This window comes from Chelon labrosus, assembly GCF_963514085.1.
Source record: "Chelon labrosus genome assembly, chromosome: 3".
Lineage (NCBI taxonomy): Eukaryota > Metazoa > Chordata > Actinopteri > Mugiliformes > Mugilidae > Chelon > Chelon labrosus.
Genome location: NC_140339.1, coordinates 20600990 through 20622020, shown reverse-complemented (window position 1 = coordinate 20622020; position 21031 = coordinate 20600990). Strand labels below are relative to the sequence as shown.

Genomic DNA, 21031 nt, shown 5'->3' with positions numbered 1-21031 from the left:
TGCTGGACGTATTCACAGAGATCTATTTACCTTTGTGCTGGAGAAGCAAGGATGAGATTTAAAATCATCACTTGCTGATTTGAGATGAAAACGCATCATTCCGAGAGCAAAGAAGAAGCAAGACTCTTACAGGTTTCTTAAGATTTCACAAGAAACTTTTTAGCTTTTTCTGATTCACATTAAGACAGCTGTACACACTGACATTTATTTTAAGAGTTAGCCATTACTTTTTTTTTTTTTTTTTTTAACACAGGATCACAGATCAGTGTATTAAAAAAAGATTCTCAAGAGTTTGTTAGAATAGAAGTTCGTATCATTTAAGGAAGTCAGCTTGCAGAGGAGTAAAAGAAGATCAGAGAGGCGACATTAACACAACAAAAAACAGTTTGGCTAGATTTATAAATTATACTCTGCACGCATGCTGTGTTTAAGCCACACCCATCTTAACAAGTTCATAGTCAGATCAGTCACATCCATATGAGCAAACAATAGATCACTTGTGGGGACAGGATAGAGAATAGGTGAACACAATAATAAATATAATCCAGTGTGAATAGTAAATAATAAGAGACTTTCTAATAATCCAGTTTGAAGCATCATCTCAATAGAAGGGTGGAGTAAAATACTGTTGACTTTTTTGTGAATTTCTCGAATGTTGCATGACTGATTTAATTCTATAAACTATCATTTGCTTTCCGCTGCCTTGAGATTTTACATTATTTATAATAATTTTATATTACTGTATTTTTAGATTAGTTGAGGACCACCCTCAATCTTCTTTCTCTTTGTGATTCTACACCTTATTTTCCAAGTCCCCATTTTAAAGGCCACTAAAATTTACACTCAAATACTGTGGCCAAGCAGTATATTGTTTGGGTTGTAAGCTCATAATATTTCAGATGGAACAAGAACGGTACACAGATGACCACTTTGTGCATGACAAACTTATTAGATGCATTTTAGATAGAGCAAGATTATGTGACCAACGCAGAGGGCTTTGTTGGTTTAATTATAGTGGATCACAGTCTCATAAGAATTACAGATGAACACTTTCATCTGCACAAAGCCAAGAATTTGTCAATAGTTTCAGAAAACTTCCTTCTCCACAGATATAAATATGTCACACATTTTTATCTCAGTTTTTATTTTTATTTTTTTAGTTTGGAAAGATTTTCTCTATCAGCTAACTTTAAGCTTCATGCCTACACAGACAAACATAACTGGCGATACAAGGCTTGTGCAGGACAGTGAAGTAATCTCAAGTGGCATCAGAGAGCTTTGGCTGCTCAAATCCCACTGATTAGTATCAGCAGTCATTAATTATGAGCGTCAGACTGGGTGATGTTCTCAGATGAAGCAGAACATGTTTGGCTGTGCAGCTCAACCCTCTAATGATGCTGGTAAACAGAAAGATAATTGTCCTTTAAGATGACGAGGGAAGTCATTCTAAAGGGACGTCACTAGAAGACTGAGAGACTGCAGTGAACTCACTGAACAATGCAAAAATAAAGGCATGTATGTACAGTATGCTTGTGCTCACATAACAATGCAGACAGATATGTTGTTCATATTCTGATAAACGCATGGACATCTGGACGTACCTTGACATAATTTCTTACCTGTGAAGTCAGTGTTGCTTGGTAGGGTGTCGCTGGGAAAGCGGTAGTAACTGTTTCCTGAGAATCTGGTTCCTCTGACAACTGGACCTTGTGGATCAGAGAGAGAGACATCTGTTCTCTCCACCTGGAAAAGATAGATAGATAGATGCTTTATTAATCCCAAACTGGGAAAACACATCATAGTAACATTAATATCAATGTTGATATAACAATTCCTAATATATATTATGTTGAGTTATGTCTTGTTAGCGTGCTATTATTTGCTAATTAGCAAGAAACACAAAATAAAGCTGAGGCTGATGGGAACATCAAATAATTTAGCACGTACGCAGTTATAAAAAAAGAATTGGACAAACTGGATTGTTTTCTTTAATGGATGCATTTGATATCAGGGGAAAATCAGGGGATAACCAAAGAAATTGCAGTTAATTTTGAGGTCTCAAGCAGCATATTTCATGCCATGTTATCCAAAAGATATTAAAACATTTCATTCAAAACCACAAATATCAACCAAAAGACAATTTCATCTCAATTTGACCATTTAAACCATTTAATATATGACACCAACATACCTACCATACCTAATACAACAATGATAAATTACTTTTCCATAAAACAACACACAAAAGGAAAAATACCAACTGTCATATCATCACACTGTTAAAATAATCGCCTAAGTCATTTTTTGTCAAAATTGTTTTTTTTTGCCGAAATCATCTCCTCATGATGCCGGCCACCTATGGTAAAATCGCCAACATCCTCAGTTGATCAGTTCATGTGATTTTACCCCTTTAAGATGATAGCCTATGGCAAGTGTGTGAGACTTCTGGTGAAGTTTTTTGTGTTTCCCGAAAAACTTAAAAAAATTGGTTAGGCGATTATTTTAACAGGGTGACGATATACTGTGTGTAAACCAAGCTCTTACTTGATATAGTGGGTGTGGTCCGTTGAGTTGGGCTGGGGGGTCCCAGTCTATCTGAATGGTGGTTTCATTTACTGGATGTAATCGTGGTGAAGACAATCCTGTTGGAGCTGAGAACAGGAAAGACAAATAGAAACTTAATGTTAACTAATAAGTATTTTAATTATATGGATGAACTGCCTTCCAACATTTGCAACTCTGTTCAGAATGTTTTAGTGTAAAATGTGAAAACACTTAAAGCTTACCGACTCAAAATGATTTAAATGTTATTATATAATAACGAATAAATATATTCAGTGTTGTCCAGACATTTTTTTTATATATATTTCCCAGAAGAACGTGCTCTTCGACTTACTTCTCCTATTCAGTATATTCTATGTCCAGACTGAATAAAAGTCCCATTTTCCTTTAACCGAGGATCAATTTAATTTCCTTCTTTCACTTTAGATGTTAAATTAAATGCCCCTCTGAAACACACTGGGAGGTGCTGGAACCGCAGTTTCAACGTGTATCATAAATAAATCAACTGGAGACGGACTGATATGGGGAGAGGAGATATATAAGAATGGAGGGAGAAATATAGCGAGTGATGGACTGGTGTTGAGATGGGAAAGACGTGTGTGCATTAAGTGTCATTCCATCCGTTGTGTTTCTCCCCGTGTGTGCGTGTGTGTTTCAGTAATTGTCTAAATGGTCTGTGGTAGGAGTAAATTAGCTCTCAGCGCGCAGGCCATCTTTAGTGTGAGTTCTAATAGAGCTCTTAAAAGGGAAGTGGACAGCTTGTCTTAGGCGTCTCATCCTGGCACATCAAACCATAAATTACTGCCAATCGATAGCTTACCAGTCTATTGATATTGAGCTGTGATGACATTAGGAACATTGTGTCACACACACATATACGTGTGAACATGCATCTTCCTTTAAACAGTGGTTTATGGTTAGTATGTATGCCATGCTAGAAAGCAAACTATTGTTATTAATAGCAGATTGTTAGAAAGCAGACAGGAAGTGCAAATGCAAATTATGACTGATATAATATTACAGTATAGAAATTGGTATGGCATGAATCTATAAAATAGTTGCATGTTAGTCTGTTGTAGACTTTTAGCTTCTCAATAACGGAGCATCTGTATATGAGACAGCAGAAACCTTTCATAGCATTATTTTGAGTGAAACTCAGTGGCAAAATGGACCACGGTCTGCTGGTTCTGAGGTTTGATCAAACTGGACTGACCTCAGTGAACTGTTTCATGCCTTGGTGACATCCAACTGTGACACTGCGATGTTACGGAGAATATTATCACTGTTTCACTTACCCTTGTCAGAGCTACTGTCATCTATGATGGCACTGGACATCAGTTAACATCCAGTTAGTGTGAGCTCTTTGCAACGCCATGTGAAAGCTAGACTGGACTGTTTTAAAACTACAGCAATGTGTCTTCCCATGGCAGTATCATGTTCTATGATTGTTGATGAAAAAATGTTCAAAATAAAAGAATCCAGCAAGAACCTTTTAGACGAGAGATTTATCCTTACGTGACATGTCGTACAATGTAATTACAAAAAAATAATAAACTGCTAACATAAGAATTACAATTCGTATCTTCAACGAATGTGTGGGTCTCCATGGGGTACCAGATGGGCATCGGTATAATGGATAGAAATTATTTTAGAATTTTGAAGAACACCTATGCTCATTAATTAGTACCCAGCATGTACGGGGCAGAAGCCACTGTAGAGAGGCTGCAAGTCTGCCACAGAAAAACAACTGTTTTCTGTCCAGCACATTTCAACATCATGGCAAAACATTACAAACTTCACACACTGTGCGTTCATGTTTGTGTCTAATAAGACTGCTTTTCTCCTCAGTGACTGGTGTGATTATAACAAACTGTCATGTATTCTTTGCGTGTATCTGCAGGTTAATTCTCTGAAATGTACTTAACACTATGACACATTCGGTTTGACGAAACCCACTTGCCTTATCGCGAGTATGCACAAACACACAGCACACAAACGCACACACAAGGTTAACAGTCCACCAGAAAGGTTAATTTTAGCTGCCGACATGGTAATGAAGCAGCTAAATCATGGGCCAGCTCCCAGGGGCATTTGTGCACGTGTGTGTGTTTCCTGTTTTTACAGCGACTGACATGTCTTAACAGGCTCTTAGCGTACAGTTACACCACGCACATAAGCACACCACTTATTGACATGGCGATCCCTTGCCATGCATATTTCTCTTCTCAAGAAGGGCCTCAGGCCAATTATGCGTAAATCAATAAAGTTCCTGTTCTGTTGAGTGGTGTTACAGTGTAAGTGTGTATGTGTGTATGACTGTGTGTGTCTGTCTTGTAGAACAAGCCTTTATGGATGTAGGATACATAAAACATCACCATCAGCCCCTGATTAGCCACTCACTTTACGTTGTGATCGATAACTTTGTGAGAAGACACACGCATTGAAACAATTGCAAATGCATCAACACACATGGACCTAGACCTCTTTCCTTGTGTCGTTACGTCAGTCTCAGTGTGCGCGCTAATGTTTAGTCATGTGCTTTGGTGTAACTCCAGTGGTTTCACAGATGCTGCCTGCTCACTTTCAGCAGATGGTAGCTGACTCTAATGGGCCAGCCTTATGTGTGGTAGATTTATCAGTGCATCTGTACCACGTTCAAGTACACCTTAGCAGGAGTACCACTTAATGTGAGGATCACCTTCTCCCCAAACAGAATTTTGTTCGTTTTATTTCATAACAATACAGAGTAAAGATTGGAATTATTAAAAATTCAAGTACGTATTCATGGACAAATCATGAAGGTTTTCTGTCAGTGGCCACAAGTACATTTACTAAAACTGAGGAGCCAAAAGCCTACCTTTTCATGGGGGGTGATACATTTTTATTCCAATAAATATCTGTTAAGTCAAATTTATCACTGAATGATGGCGCACAGAGGAAAATATTGCTGTATTTAGAGTTTGTCCTTTTTTGACAGTGTACCAGTACAAAATATTTCAGGGAGCAATGGAACAAGAAAGAAGCCACAGTGAGCTGTTAGATGAAGAGCTGCAGATGGCCATCTCCGTGAGGTAACCCTCTCCTTTCATTGTGCCCTGCTGTTTGCAGACTCATACCATGTGCAGCATTAAACCAGATCATGATTGTTCACAGAATGATGGAAAATGTCCACTTATTGCTTGACTTCCATTATAAAACTACAACGCCAGTAACTACAGGTCAAGTCACATGAAATTATAAAAATTTATTGACAATATTATAATTTGTTGATTTGGCTTTTGCGGTCTGTAAAAAAATATAATACTGAGGAAAATGACAAATGAAAAAAATAATGAAATCAAAACAAATATGTATGTTTAAATTGAGACAAGACAAAAGATGGCAAGGGCGTGCAAAAAATATGAATGGCCAGTATGACTGTGGTTACATAGAAAAACTAAATAAAAGAAATACAATTCTCATCTCATAATAACAGCTGCTGCTGATAAGCTGTGGCCTAATTATAAAGTGAAACTGGATTAATGCCGTACTAATCGGGTGTGCATCTCAGAATACCTTTCTTTAATGCTCTAAAGATAACTGTAATATAATATTTTCTGTAAACTGTCAAGATAATAGTTGAACTATAATAAAAAAGTGATATGGGATGCGCTGCAACAGAAGCTCAATACCCAGTGGAGGAGCACATGCTATTATAATTGTTTGGAGAGAAAAAAATAATCCACCAAACGGCATATGCCATTATCATTTCTTATAGTTGAAACAAGGGACATCTTTGGCGTTGGATGAAACAAAATGGTGGCAACAGATGTGGCTGTTAAAAATACATTCAAAAAGTCAACTGGGTACAATAAGCCATATTGAATTGTACTGTATTACAGTCAAGAGAAGTCTTTGGAATGACTTGAAATAAACATTGTCACTGTGTCAACAGATGTAGCCATTAAAAATACATTTAAAAAGTCCAGCGATTACAATATGAAGCACCATTCATCACAATAAACACAAGGAGTGACTTTTGGAGAATTGTAAGAAATGAAAATATTCGCTATATCAACAGATGTAGCTGTTTAGAGAACGTTCAAAAGCTGAAATCCCCGAACAAGTATTTATAGATGAAAGGCTTTTTTTGTCACAGCTATTCAGCGCTCCCATTGTCTATTCACCTAAAGAGATAAACAAAACTAAACAGAGAAACACGAGCAGCGAAGCGAAGAGACCATGAGTGAACAGATGGAAAAGCGTGTTGGAGGGTCAAGTGTGCGTGTGAGAGCAACATGTATATGCAGTGATTCATGTTCTTCTGCTGCCATGTGCTATTTATGTTTAACAGAAAGGTAGAGTTAAAAGTGAATGGACTGAGTGAAAAAGTGAGAAAGCAAGAGTGCACAACTGTCGAGAGAGAAAACAGGTAAAAATGTTCTATATGCATGTCTATGTCATCCTGCACCCATCAATTAGTGCTCATCTCAGTCTCAGAGATTTGTGTCTGAGTTATTAAACACAGCTAATTCATCCTACTTCCAAAATGGTTATAAATTTACAGACGAGAGAGAGAGCAAGAGCGCGAGAGAGACGGACAGACATTGTATGTGTGTTTCTGTAACTGTGTGTGTTTGATTCATTGCCAGCAGGAAGTGTGTGCTACGCCACATTTTTCTCCTTGTAATTACAGTAAATTGTTTTTACTGCCGTGCACCATGAATATCCCCTCTGGTTAACATGACCAATGCTGTCGCCACTCAAGTACCCAATGACTGACTGTGTGCTTCTGTGTGTGTATGCGCATGAGTGTGAGGCAGTTGTTATGAAGGGAATAGACACGCTGTAATGATTCTGTAATGCATATTATCCTTTAAACAGAGAGTATTTTGGGAGTATAAGCATTTCCCAGTTTGTTGGTGTGATGTAATGTGTACATTTGTTTATGCTCACATTAAAGTGTGTTTGTGTGTGGATCTTTTAGTTCTACCTGCAGGTAAGGTCCGTCCCGTGCTGGGCAGGCTGTTAATGCAACCTGCTTTGGTGCAGACTGTGACAGTGAAGTTGTACACATGGTAAGGCTTCAATCCTTGGACAACATGAACAGGTTGTGTTGATGGTGCCACCCTGTGCAAGACCTAAAAACAGAGAGAGGGAACTTCGATAAGTCAGATTTACTACAGAAGGGATTAAAGCATTTTCTACACAATGAATTGTGAAGCATAAGTCAAAAGTACGATGAGCTAATCCAACAGCATTTACCTCTCTACCTTGACTTCTATGCAGTGGCTTTGTAGTTGCCCCACTCATTATCTACTCTTGTGTATCTGTGTGTGTGTTCACTTACCTGACTGACAACTGGAGGAGCATAGGGATTGTTGGTCTGTTCTGTGAGCATGTTCACCCGATATTCTGTGACCTCTCCTCTGGCGATGAGGCCTTCACCCTCAGTAGTGCTCCATGTAACTTTGAGACTGGTAGATGAAAGTGCAGACACTTCTGGAGGAGTCATAAACTCTGGGGCTGGAAACACAGCCACAATCAGACAACTGTACATAGAAGGGGGTTGACAGTGCTGACATTGTGAAGATCTATGGTCAGCAGGAATTGTGTCTGTGCAGAAAGCAGAAAGAAAATCAGGAAAAACAACAAGCTTTGCAGTAATTTAGTGGATTACTATTAGATAGCTATGGGAATGGAGACATTATTTCACGACCAACAATTAAATCTTGCATAAAGCACTATCGTTTTATCACAGACAGAGAAGATGGTCACATTGAACCAGCCAGAATACCTGAAACACAAAACAAGAGTCTTTGAACTTCAACCTAACAGTTTTCTTGCAAAAGTCTCAAAAGTCATAATGTAACTTAGAAACGTGTGCTGCACCTCTGCTTGTTCAACCAGTGACCAAACACAGCCACCAAAAATGCACTGCTCAGAATGCAAGGTAAATAGCTAATTAACTATGAAAATTGAAAAAGAGCGAGCGTCTAAGAGGATGGATTTCGTGATTATTATGTGAATCTGACAGTATAACCTTGAATTCTGAGACGGAGGAGCCTAACAAACTGACATAAAACCAAAAAACATTTTTTATTTCTTAATATTTCCGTAGTTACTTTCATTTGGCTCTCTCTTAACAGATCCAAATGAAACTTTTATAGTTACAATAAAAATAAAATACTAATTTTGACAGAGAGACGTGCACTATAAAATCAAGACTTAGCGGATATTATGTGGCCTTAATGGATTTAAGTATTCCATAATTCTATGGTTGTGATAGCCACTATTACAAGATAGATTAGAGAGAAGAATTCTTTATTCTAGTGTTGATGGCATCTAACTGTGAAATATGCTGTGAAATGTGATTCATGGTCGACATAACCACAGTCATATTCTTCCATTCTAACATGGCCCATGTGCACGCACAAACACTGACACACATGCCACATTTAAAATGGTGTTATCATATGCTTGTTATCCAGACACATAGCTTAGAGTGATGTTGGAGGCAATCGTTTAGTCCTAATGAGCCATATCTTCTCTTTGAAATTCAAATATCTTAATGGGATTCCCATCCCCCCGCATGCAGACTGTATTTCCTCAATCCTTCCACACTTCCTGTCTCTCCAATCCATCTGACAAACTCCCTATTTTCATTTTAGACTTTAATGTTTGTTACATCCATAAGCAAAAACTCTGCTTTTGACCCAATTATCCCTTGACATTTTAGTGATCTAGGATTTCTTAAAACATCTCTCTCATTAGTAAATAAACTGCAACAACACATCATTCTGAAGTCATTTTATTTAGGCCATCATTTTCTTTTATCATATACATTTTTGTATTTAAGAAAGATCTTGGGTGTTTCTGAATGTGGCTACAGATGGAGTACAGGATTCTTTTGAAGCCAGCAACTAAGTTAAGCCAGCTGAGAAAGGAATTCAAGTTTAAAAAGGTCCTCGCAGGACTTACCACTCAGCCAATGATGTTTGCCAATTGGCAATGAGTCTTACAAGTTAAACTGAAATATTGTCTTTAGGAAGCCTTTCTAATGACTGGGAAGTCAATATATTGTAGTTTAATCATGATTACAGTTTATACTAACCTCCCTCCATGGTGCGTGCTGTGGTCCACTCTGATGTGACACTTCCTGCAACACTGATGCTCACAACTCTCATCTGATAGATGGAAAACGCCTGCAGACCTGATACTACGGTACTGCTCTCAGGGGGTGGCACTGTGCTTCTATTAGTTGGGTTTGCTTCAGGGGAAACACTTGGATCCAGCCAACCGGAGCTGGAGAATACTCTCTTCTCAACAGCATGATCGGAAAGGTTTTGTGATTCAACTGGTCCACGCAGAAAGACCTCATACCTTGTGATAACACCTTCAAAGAAAGAAAAAAAGTTCTATCAGAGAAATCTGCAAGAGGTTAATTGTGATGCCTACAAGAAAAAATCTGCACCAAATTGTTTTTATGAAATTAAATAAGGGAAGCAAATACTTCCATTACAGGGATTACTAAAGAAAACGGCAGCACATTTTATTTTTAACACTTGAATTATTGTTCTGGTGCCAATTTCCATACGTAATAGTAGTTTGGATTGCTAACAGAATCCTGAAGATTTATAAAACTCTATTATAGTTACGTAGATTGCCAGAAACCTATATAGTGATGACCAGTGTTTGGTCGTGTACTGGAAAACCGGCTGACGACTGCTCTCTTTTCTGTCTGTACCCGTCTGGCCTTAGGCAGATGGGTCCCTTCATATGAGCTGGGTTCTGCTCAAGGTTTCTTCCTGTTAAAAGGGAGTTTTTCCTTGCCAACATCGCCTTCAGGCTTGCTCTGGGGGTTTCAGGCCGGGTTTCAGACCGGATGTTGTAAAGCGTCTTGAGACAATTTGTATTGTTATTGACGCTATATAAATAAAATTGAACTGAAATGGTGGGAACCAGACTATTGTCCTATTCTCACATGATCCATTTCCCTTGTTAGTGGAAAAATTACTGAGCTGGGTTTGAATGAGGACAGAGCCACACCAAAATACAAAAAGAGACTTAAAGAGCCACAGTGGACTAAATGAGAGTCCAATTGTTGTTATAAGTGTAAAATACAAATAATATAGCCTAACATGGAACCTATGTTAAGAGATAATGCAACTCTCCTTACCACATCCTCTTCCTTATTTTTTTTTCCTTTACTTTATAACAATGTCAGTCTTGACTTCCTACATGACTAGTGTTTTCTTCTCCCTCCGTATCCCTTTATAATATAAATATAGTGCACACAGAGTTTCTACAGACGCAGCATAACATAACTCTTATAACAATACAACAACACTACCTAAATGATAAAATTCTTGCTGACTACGTGTTAAATGGAAAATTGTCATTTTACTGCATAATGGTAGCTTGGAGTATGCCAACTTAGTTCTGTTCTGTGTGTTACCAGACTCAGAATATGAGCCGGATAACAGGGCATTTTGATTTCAATATGGGGCGTGTTTCAACCTATACAGGGGAAAAAATACATCTGCACACAACTGGATCTTCCTGCAACCAATCAGAGCTATTTGTTATTAACGATAACATATATAATCTAATCTAAACTAATCTAATTTAATCTAAATCTAGAAAATATCAAAGTGCCTTTGTTTTATTTACACCAGTGTCTGGCGAGCACCAGGCATTGTGTAGCAAACAGAAATTTGACATAACCAAGCATACACTGAGAATTATAGAGAATTTCAAAGCAATAGGGCCACACATTATTTTGTATCTCCCTACCCAATTAGGGGAACTCTAAAACTGTTGTTATGCTGCATTTGCAATAAATCAATCACTTTTATGCTCAACAAAGCAATGACACTTTTATATAGTTTCTTTTGTCTACCTTATTCTATTTTTTTGTATCTTTTTGTATCTTGCACTGTTGTTCCCTGCTGCTGTAACACCCTAATGTCCCCATGGGGATAAATAAAGTCCTATCTTATCTTATCTTATCTTATCTTACTTCCATTTAACCCTAAAAAAAACTAAACGTGCTAACATCACTAAATATTTAAGTAAATGGAATAGTATCAAACCTGTCTTAATTTAACAGATGACAGAAAAAAAAAACTGTGTTTGGTATGTCACTGAGGGAGACAGATTAACAGAAAGAGAAAAACAAGAGACACAAACAGGGAGCATGCCAGGTTACAGGGCTTTGTATGACACTGAGCCTTAGAGCTATTACAAAGCTCTCTGGATTTACCAAAGGCAGTTCCACTTCAGTGTGTATTTCTGAGTGTGTATCTGTGTTATTTAACTCTCATACCTCTTGAATGACACAAGCCCAAAACTGTGCTATAGGGCAAGTGTTTCGTGTTAGTTACAAAAACATGTATATATGATTATATGTACTTTATTATTCATTCTGACATGGGCATTAATAATTTATATGGTGTTTTCTGCCGTGTAATTGTAATACTACTAAAAATAAACACTGTGTAGCCTTATTTGTGCTTGCATGAGTATAAGGGCATGTTTTTGTGTATTGAGTGCTACATGTTACATGAGCTATACACCATGCGTGCATATATTTGGGGTCATACCATTTGGCTGACTGGGAGGCTCCCAAGAAGCATGCAGTGTATGAGGTCCTGTTGCAGTGACTCTGGGAGGGGGCTGGTTTTGCGGGGCAGCAGAGGCTGTCAGAAGAGACAATGGTGGGCTAGAAGTGCACCCCCCCGAAGAACACGCCTGTAGACAAGGTTAACAATTCGTCATTTCCATTTTGAAGGCAGTTCATGTTGAGAATATGCACTGGTTGAAAAACTGGTCGAAGTTGCTTTATTCCGGAGAAGACACAGCTGGTTCACCTATCTCTTAAGTGAGAATGAGAATCATCACTTGTGCCATACCTACCTCCAGTATTACAGTGTACTGGGTAAAGGGTTTGAGCCTGCTTGCCACAGCCTCTGTAGATAAGCCTGTGTAGTGAATGACGGGCTCTGCTACACTGAATGACTCCGTGGAGGATAACACAAACCTATGGGGGAAAAAAACTGATGTAATCAATTGCTGTTTTTTTTAACCATTCACTATCACTCCACTAGGTCAGATTTAGTAATGCTCAATTAAAAACTAGTGGTGGGACATCACAGTGGCTTACTGGATAAAATCCATACCATGTTAACTGTAAAGTTGTAAAACTTTGGGAACAAGGCTAATGTACATTATCACCAACTATCTCGCCCCATACCTTCTTTCTACCTATTGAATATATACTATTAATTAGAAGCAAAAATTCCCAACTAATAAAGTTATACATGTATAAATTAAAAAAAACTAGTGCCATTTTATTTTTGTTTTTCCTGACCGCAAAACTGATCTTTTCCATTCATACAGCTACCCTCCATCTCATCCCTAATGCAACATACCACTTACTTTTTACATGTTTACACACTTCCACAATTTTCTACAGTTTAATTCACAACCTAATGTGTGTACAGCACATCCTTACATTACATTTTCACATCTTTCTCTACAAATTATTATTGCTCTCTAGATCAGCGATCAGTTGTTTATTTCCTCTCTCTATACCTTCAGGTAAATTATAATTCACCTCAAATCAGTTAATTGCCAGTAATCTCAGTTTATCTTGTCTAAAGGGATTAAAAATAACTAATTTTTAGAACATTTTTTACCACTAAGAAGGCTCTGATCTCCCCAGTGTTCTGCCTCTATATCCTCCACCACATCCCTTCCTTTCCCCACCTTCCCTACCTCTCCACTGGGCCTGTATCATTCCTCGGTGTGCTCCAGTTAAAGCTAGCAGTGGTGGGACCCGGTCGTCCCACAAGGTTTAACTGGACCTGGCCTGCTTCAGGTGGAGCACCTAAAGTTTGGTATGAGGCAGATGCACTTATTGTTGCACCAGCAACATTAGCTGTTACAAGCCAGTAAGAGTAGTTGGTGAAGGGAAGCAAACCAGTGTCTTCAAATGATTCAGGGCCTTAAAATGAGGAGAAAATACACAATGTTTATATCACATGTATGTAAAATATCAAGCAGGGAATAAAATCTTAAAAACTGTGATGATACGTACTGAAAGGATAATGACTTAGGATGGTATGCACTGACTGCCCATCCCTGATGAGTGTGTAGTTCAGTCTGTGTGAATTTGGGGAGTCAGGTGGATGCCAAGATAGATGAATGGAGGAGTAATTGAGAGCAAAGCCCACTGGTGCAGGCTGTTGGGAGGGTGCTGCATAGAAAGACACAAAAAAGGTTAGAGTAGAAAAAGATAATCAGTGACAGATAATGACGTACAACATACAGGGAGGGAAAAAAGCTGATGACAGTCACTAACAATAACAGTGTGTTGGTGTATCTGTGTTTATTAACATGTAAAACAGACCTTTACTGCAGCCAAAGTGGTTGTCAGGATCAAAATGACTCGCTCCAGGATGACACAAATCACACTTGTCTCCAGTTACCAGCAGCTTACAAGCACATACCCCGGTGTCCGGATGGCATGAACCATTGACACTGCCCACAGGGTCACACGCGCAAGGATGGCATCTGCTCATCAAACAAACAACAACAACAAAAAAGACATGTTTAATGTATTCTCCATATTTTTTATTATTTTTTTATTCACAGAGCTGGAAAAAAAAAATGTTGACATACACAATTTGCATATAACACTATACTTATAGAATATGGAAGGATATCACAGTAAGTTACCTAGTAGGCCTGGCATGCTGTAACCAGTCTGTAAATGCTAGTGCTATTGCTTGGGTGTAGGGGGACGTTAAAAAAAATGCATAATTAAATCAGCCTGCATTGGTGTGTGTGTGTGTGTGTGTGTGTCAGAAAGGTGTTGGGTCTTCTTCTTAACACTGTGAGGGAGACCATCACTAGCATCTATCCCAGCCACCACCATCTAGCTGTGAAACTAACTTCACAGAAGCTGCATTCCCGCTCAGAGTTGTCAAAGTCTGTGTGTGTGTGTGTGTCTGATGGTGCATGTGTCTGGGTCACCAGGGTGGTGTTACCCTCACAGGGGCTGTGCAGTGGGTGATCATCCGGCCAGCCACCTCACACCTTTGCACACACACAAACACACACACCTACAAACACATGTGGTCACATGCACAACACAGTCTGCTTGTCGGTAGATGTTTGGCACACACTCACATACACAACACACAGGCTGAGTGTCACAGTATAAGCCATGTTACTGTCACTTGCGCACACACACACACAAACACACGCACAGACATGGACGTTATCCATGTGGGTTTATTCTACCACATACATGCTCTCTCTCTCGCTCTCTAACACACACACACCTTCTTCATTGCTGTGTGAAAAGCCACAGCCTCGTAACGAGCCGCAAATTTGTCCTGTCAACTGGTGCTCACACACACCCATACACACGTACACAAAATACCATGGTGACTCGACCTTCACTTTATTTCCAAGGAGAAAGAAAACACCAACATCACACCCAGTCTTTCTTTTTTGTCAGCCTCAAAGTACAGTATGTGTGTGTAGTAGAGAGAGAATTTGAGAGTGCATACAACATGCTACAGTGAGCATTACTGTGTGTTGCAAGGTGTGTCTAAGGTGTTGTGTCCTAATTACAGTGATGTGTGTATTAGAAAGTACATATACACATATATGGTACATATATTATGTCAGATGATAACGTCATATGTTAATGTGAATGTGTGTGTGCCAGTTATTCTCCAGTCCAGACAGAATTACCTTCACAGTCATAGAGACGGGACTAAATCTTCTGCCGACTGCTCACATGGAAATCTGTGTGTCAATTCATTTGTGTAACGCCTATTGGTTGAAAGTAGAGGATAAATTACTTGATGATATTTAGATGCAGAATATGTTAAGTGACTCTGGGCTCAAGAAAAGCATTCACCAGTATAAAGCTAAGACTCAATTTACTGCACAATGAAAGGCATTAAGAGAGGAGAAGCAAATAAGGCAGAGAAAGAGAGGAACAAACCTGAGCATATTTTCACATCTTTCTCTATCACTGTTGCTATCAACCCATGTAAAGACTAACTCATCCCTATTTTTCCCTCATACTTTAATTATTCCACGCTTTTCTTCAGAGTGCTTCCCTTCCCCACCGTCCTTGCAAAGTAAACTCTTTATCACTTTAAGCTTTTTCCCCTCCCTCCCTCCATCCATCCCTCTCTACAGTGAGGAGATCTCAGCCACAGCCTGATCTCATCCTTAATGTTTTAACACTGGAGAATATGGCAATCAGGCAAGGTCAGCTAACACGCACGCATGCACACACCCACACACACACACACACACACACACACACACACAGTGGACCACTCGTCAAACGGTTTGCGTCTGCTTGACACCCTGTTATGAGGAATGTATGCATGTGTGCGTACCAGTATCGCGCAGGGTGTAAAGTGTACAGTTACATTTGTGTATGCGAGACAGCCTGCAGGTGGAGACATGAGTGGTAAAGGTCAAAGCAGCTCTTAACTCATGTAAGTCACATGTTTGCCTTCCAATCTGTAAACTGTCTTTAGAGAGACTGCACCTGCTGGTGTGTGTATGCTCATGCGTACAGCTACAACTGAGTCTGTGGTTATATATATATATGAGGCAATTAATTAAATGGATATAAGATTTAGAAGATGGGCAACCAACAGATATGGTGTCATTTGTATATGTGATTAACTTAATGCTTACCTGCCCAAACCAGGGTTGAACCCAAAGAACATCTCTCGACACTGGTCACAGCGTCGCCCTCCCACTGAAGGGTGTGCACACACACACTGTCCAGTCTGGCTCTCACATCCACGCTGTAACGCTCCCATGGGATGGCAGTCACACTCCAAACACATACTCCGATCTGAAGAGAGGTAGAAGCCTGGACGGAGGTAAATGTAAAATACAGTCAAATGATCTACCAGTTAACCACACTGCTCATCTGACATTTTATTATTTTAATTTCTTAATCTGCGTTGAAGTGCATTGCTCTACTTAATTTATTCATTGTCAGATGTTTTCTTGCTTTAACATTTTCTCTAAAATTGGATATGGACACACTGACGCTTGATACTTGACACACAACTCACAATAGCTAATGTTTTAGGACCAAGTTGTGCTGTTGTCAGTTTTCTTACATTTACATCAAAGCATTTATGTCTGGCTTCATTTAAAATAAGACTACTATATATCCCAGACAGTTAATATACGATAATGCTCGAGTAAAAATATAAACAGCCTATGTAGTGGACTCAAATTACAGAGCAATGCATTTTTATAAACAAATCCACAAGCCATCGTGCCGGATGTATATGCTAAACAATGTCCAAGCATTTTATGCCCCTGCTAATAATTAACAGGAGGTGTTGTTTGCCATTTATTTGTAATAAAAATTTAACACAAAGCCAATAAATGTGTGTGAGGTTACATTGAGCACTCCCGGTTCCAAAGTATAAATCAATTTCATTTATTTTTCTCAGTATCTGCCAGCTAATAAAAAAATTAGATATTCTATTTAGCTACTTAGGTAGCGAATACTGAGTGGCTGTACACCATGTCATGAACTGGCAGGTGAGCAAATTAAAATGGGCAGTTTGTAGGAATGGAGTTTGTCAAATGCAATGAAATATTGGAATTCACATTTATATTATCCTATTACAGTGCAAGAATATTTGCTTTTTTTGTTCTGGGCTATTTATGAGATATCTCATGTTCTGAACAGAGAAATGAGAAGCAGCATTTTTCCCATTGTGTTGCTTTTAATAAGGCCTGGCATAAACACGACAATTCCTGAGTGGAGTTCTGATATACACTGAGATATACACTCACTGACAACTTAATAAGGTATATCTGCTCAACTGCTCAGCACATTAAGGCACGTAGACATGGTCAAGATTATCTGCTGAAGCTGAGACCAAGCATCAGAATAGTGAAGAAAGGAGATTTAAGTGACTTTGAATCTAGCAGAGTTGTTGATGCCAGACAGGCCCATCTGAGTATTTGAGAAACTGCTGATTTACTTTCCACGCACAACCATCTCAATATGATTACAGAGAATGGTCTAAAAGAGAGAAAATACTCAGTGAGCAGCAGTTCTTTGGGCTAAACCCAAAGTCAGAGGAGAAAGGCCAGACTGGTTCAGGCTGATAGAAAGGCAACAGTGACTCAAGTAACCACAAGTGACAACTGAGATATGCAGAGGAGCATCTCTGAAAGTACACTGACATCTTGGAGTAGATGTAAGAACAGGAAACTGAGCCACCAAAACGGGACAACAGCAAATAAGAAAAACTTTACCACAAGTCTTTTGATCACCTCAAACTGGTATCTTTAACGTGACCTGTACCTAAATGACCTCCATCGTCCCCAGACCTCAATCCAATAGAGCATGTTAGGGATGTGGTGGAACAGGACAGCCAACAAATCTACAGCAACTGCATGATGCTGATCTGGGAAGTAATATGTCCACTATATTTATTTGTTCAATCTCTCCTTGGTGTTTCTTTTTATCCATTTATCATCCATCCCTATATCCACTTTTGTAACTCACCAGGTCGGCAGCTACTGCAGTCCTTTCCATAGCGTGTTGGTGCACAAACACACTGCCCTGTGGTACTGTCACAGACTGACCCCGTCACTGTCCCGGTGGGGTCACAAATACATGGTACACAACCATGGGACACACCCTCTAACGGGACACAAAGCAACATCAGAAGAGATTTATACACCTTTCTCCTAAAGGAGAAACTTGCACAAAATTATGAACAGTTTCTGAAGTAGTTTTTTCTTACTTTGGACGTGTAAACTCCTGTTATAGTAGTTGTGAGCACAGTTGGTACACTGTGCTCCCACCACCCCCTCCTTGCAGGGGCATTGTCCAGTCCACATATCACATGCACCCTCTGGCACAGTTCCACTAATGTCACACACACACGGCAGACAGCCCAGGGAGTTTCGCTGCTCCAGGGTGTGGTAACCATGACGGCAAGTGTCACAGCGACGGCCCTCCACATGTTCCTAAAAAAGAAACATGGAGGAATAATCTAACATGTTTTTTTGTGATCAGATGGCATCATATTTACAATCTTCTTGCATAAAATAAACAACATCTGACCTAAATAAACAACATTATATAGTATAATATACATATAACTAGTATCTGCAATTCTCCGGCAAGTGGTGATATTGTTTGATGATACCTTGCTGTTTTAACTGAGGTAGTTGATTACATAGATTTACTTTTTTTATATTATTATTTGCTACTATATTAGAGTAAAAGTTATACATGCCTTACACACACACTGCCCTGTGTAAGGATCACAGTCTGTCCCAGGTACTGTGCCTTTATGTGAACAGTTGCAGGGGGCACAGGATCCCTCCAGTCTCAAACCGTACAAGCCGCTGCCGCATGAGTCACATCGCTGGCCACCAACCCCCGGTTTACATTCACACTGCCCGCCCTCAGGCTCACAGAACGGACTGAGTGAACCCAAGGGGTCGCAGTCACATGGGACACAGCCGTCTGGGTGGGAGAGGTTCCAATAACCAAACTCACAGCGGTCACATGAAAGACCTATGAAGAAAGAAGGAGTGAAAAGGAAAAGGCAAAATGATATTAAGAAGAAATGTTGAGGTGAGTGCAGAGCGGAACCAGCTGAGAGATACAGAAGGGAAATAGAGAAAAAAAAAAGAGTGAACTGGTGCTCGCTTGTTCACCAATGTGGCGTTTAGCCCCTTTTGGTTTGCAGGCTTGTGTGTGTGTTGTGGTGTGTGTGTGTGTGTGTGTGTGTGTGTGTGTGAGAGAGAGAGAGTGAAAGAGCAAGAGGAATGGTGGGTGAGTGTATAAAACTGCCATCATTAGGGCCAGGCCCTCTACATATGATGGATCACTCACCTAAGGCCAAACACTTAATTTTACTGAGCAAAAAATAAATAAATTAAGCAACTACAAGAAAAGAATGGAAGCAGAGAAAGAGAGATGGAGGGAAGGAAAACTGGATAGAGGAATATTAAAATAATACTGAATCATCAGCTTTGATAAAAAGAAGAAAAAGGTTCTTTTGAGAAAAAAAATGATTCATCTTCGAGAGATTGGCTTTAAAGAAGTAGAAAATGTTTTTGCTTGTTTTGAAATAATATTATTAGAGTCATATATTCTAATATATGTTTATCTTGTAGCACATTTAAGGCCTTCCAAATTTCTATCCAATGTAATATTTTCTAAAAAATTATATATATTAAAATTATTATAATTAAATCGGTTAGCATTTCATTTTAATATTATTAAATATTTCTTTTTAAATGCTTTTTGCTTAGTTTGGAAAAATTTTTTAATTAGCAAACACCAAGAGTACGCTACAGGAGGTTCTACTACAACAGCAGCTCAGTTCCCGGACTATAAGGCTGGTTGAACTATGAAATGCAGCGTGTGTGCGTGCAGGGCTTATTTGAATATGCCATACGTATTCCATGACAGGCAATCTGTCCCTAAATGGAAGCCTGGGGGCAACGCAGTCACCACAGCCGTTTATGAGGGAGTGTGTGTTCATATGTGGGTGGATGTGAATGTGTGTGCGCACACATGTATTAATAAGAACATACCTGTACATCTGTGTGTGTGTGTCTTACTTTGTGTGCAGCAGACACTTGGCATTTCCCCTGGTCTGCCCACTTTAATGATTTTACAGATATGAATGTATTTCTCTCCATAGATCATATTTCATAGTAGTGCAGAGAAGATGTGTGTCTCTGTGTGAGGAAGTGTGAATGCAGTGTATTAGTGGTAAATATGCAGGCAGACTGATGTTTACAATCATTTCATATATTGTGCTCAATGTAAATTTGTTTCTAATAAAGCTATATCACTTATGAGGAATCCTACATCTTTTATAAAAGAGTTGCTGACATGGTAAATATATCTTCTTTTTATTTTTTAGACACTACGCAAAATTGAAGTCTGATTAACAAATTCTATATTTCCAACTTGTCTTTTGACATTCAAATACCAGGACATGTCCAAGATACACAATAACAGAAACAACTGGGATGAGAGAAGAAAACCGAAAAAAGTGAGAAGCCAAGTGAGGACATTAGAGAATAGAGAGTGTTAGAAGATATTAGATCAGAACAGAGAAGATGTAATTTGGTATCGAGGTGTCCACGTGCACGTGTGTGCATGTGTGTGTGTGTGTATATATATATATATATATATATATATATATATATGCGTGTGTGTGTGTGTTTCCGGGACGTGGCCGGTCCTTTTATCAGTAGCCAGCTGGTTAACAGGCTCATGCATCACCATTTCAAACACTATTATGAACACACTGCACTCTGGCACCTTGTTATGAGTGTGCGCGCGTTTTTGCATGTGTGTATCTGTGTCTGTGTGCACACATTTCAATTCCGTCCTTCTGAAGCGTGCCTGCCATTGCTCTACTCAAAGTATCAGCTT

At 39.1% G+C, this 21031-nt stretch overlaps 1 protein-coding gene across 1 annotated transcript in view; it reads right to left on the bottom strand.

Annotated features, from left to right (window-relative positions):
- The window catches only part of ush2a (Usher syndrome 2A (autosomal recessive, mild)), a gene marked incomplete at its 3' end in the record, with an annotated part of 180403 nt that overhangs the window by 120877 nt on the left and 38495 nt on the right, over positions 1-21031 (bottom strand). The window contains exons 15-28 of the mRNA XM_084541903.1: positions 18867-19150; positions 18369-18594; positions 18128-18265; positions 16279-16459; positions 13955-14118; positions 13643-13801; positions 13321-13549; positions 12460-12583; positions 12147-12294; positions 9656-9937; positions 7892-8067; positions 7535-7682; positions 2545-2651; positions 1620-1743 (exon numbers count right to left, since the gene is read on the bottom strand). Of these exons, the coding sequence (XP_084398029.1) occupies positions 1620-1743; positions 2545-2651; positions 7535-7682; positions 7892-8067; positions 9656-9937; positions 12147-12294; positions 12460-12583; positions 13321-13549; positions 13643-13801; positions 13955-14118; positions 16279-16459; positions 18128-18265; positions 18369-18594; positions 18867-19150 (2490 nt within the window). The remainder of the gene's footprint in view (positions 1-1619; positions 1744-2544; positions 2652-7534; positions 7683-7891; positions 8068-9655; positions 9938-12146; positions 12295-12459; positions 12584-13320; positions 13550-13642; positions 13802-13954; positions 14119-16278; positions 16460-18127; positions 18266-18368; positions 18595-18866; positions 19151-21031) is intronic.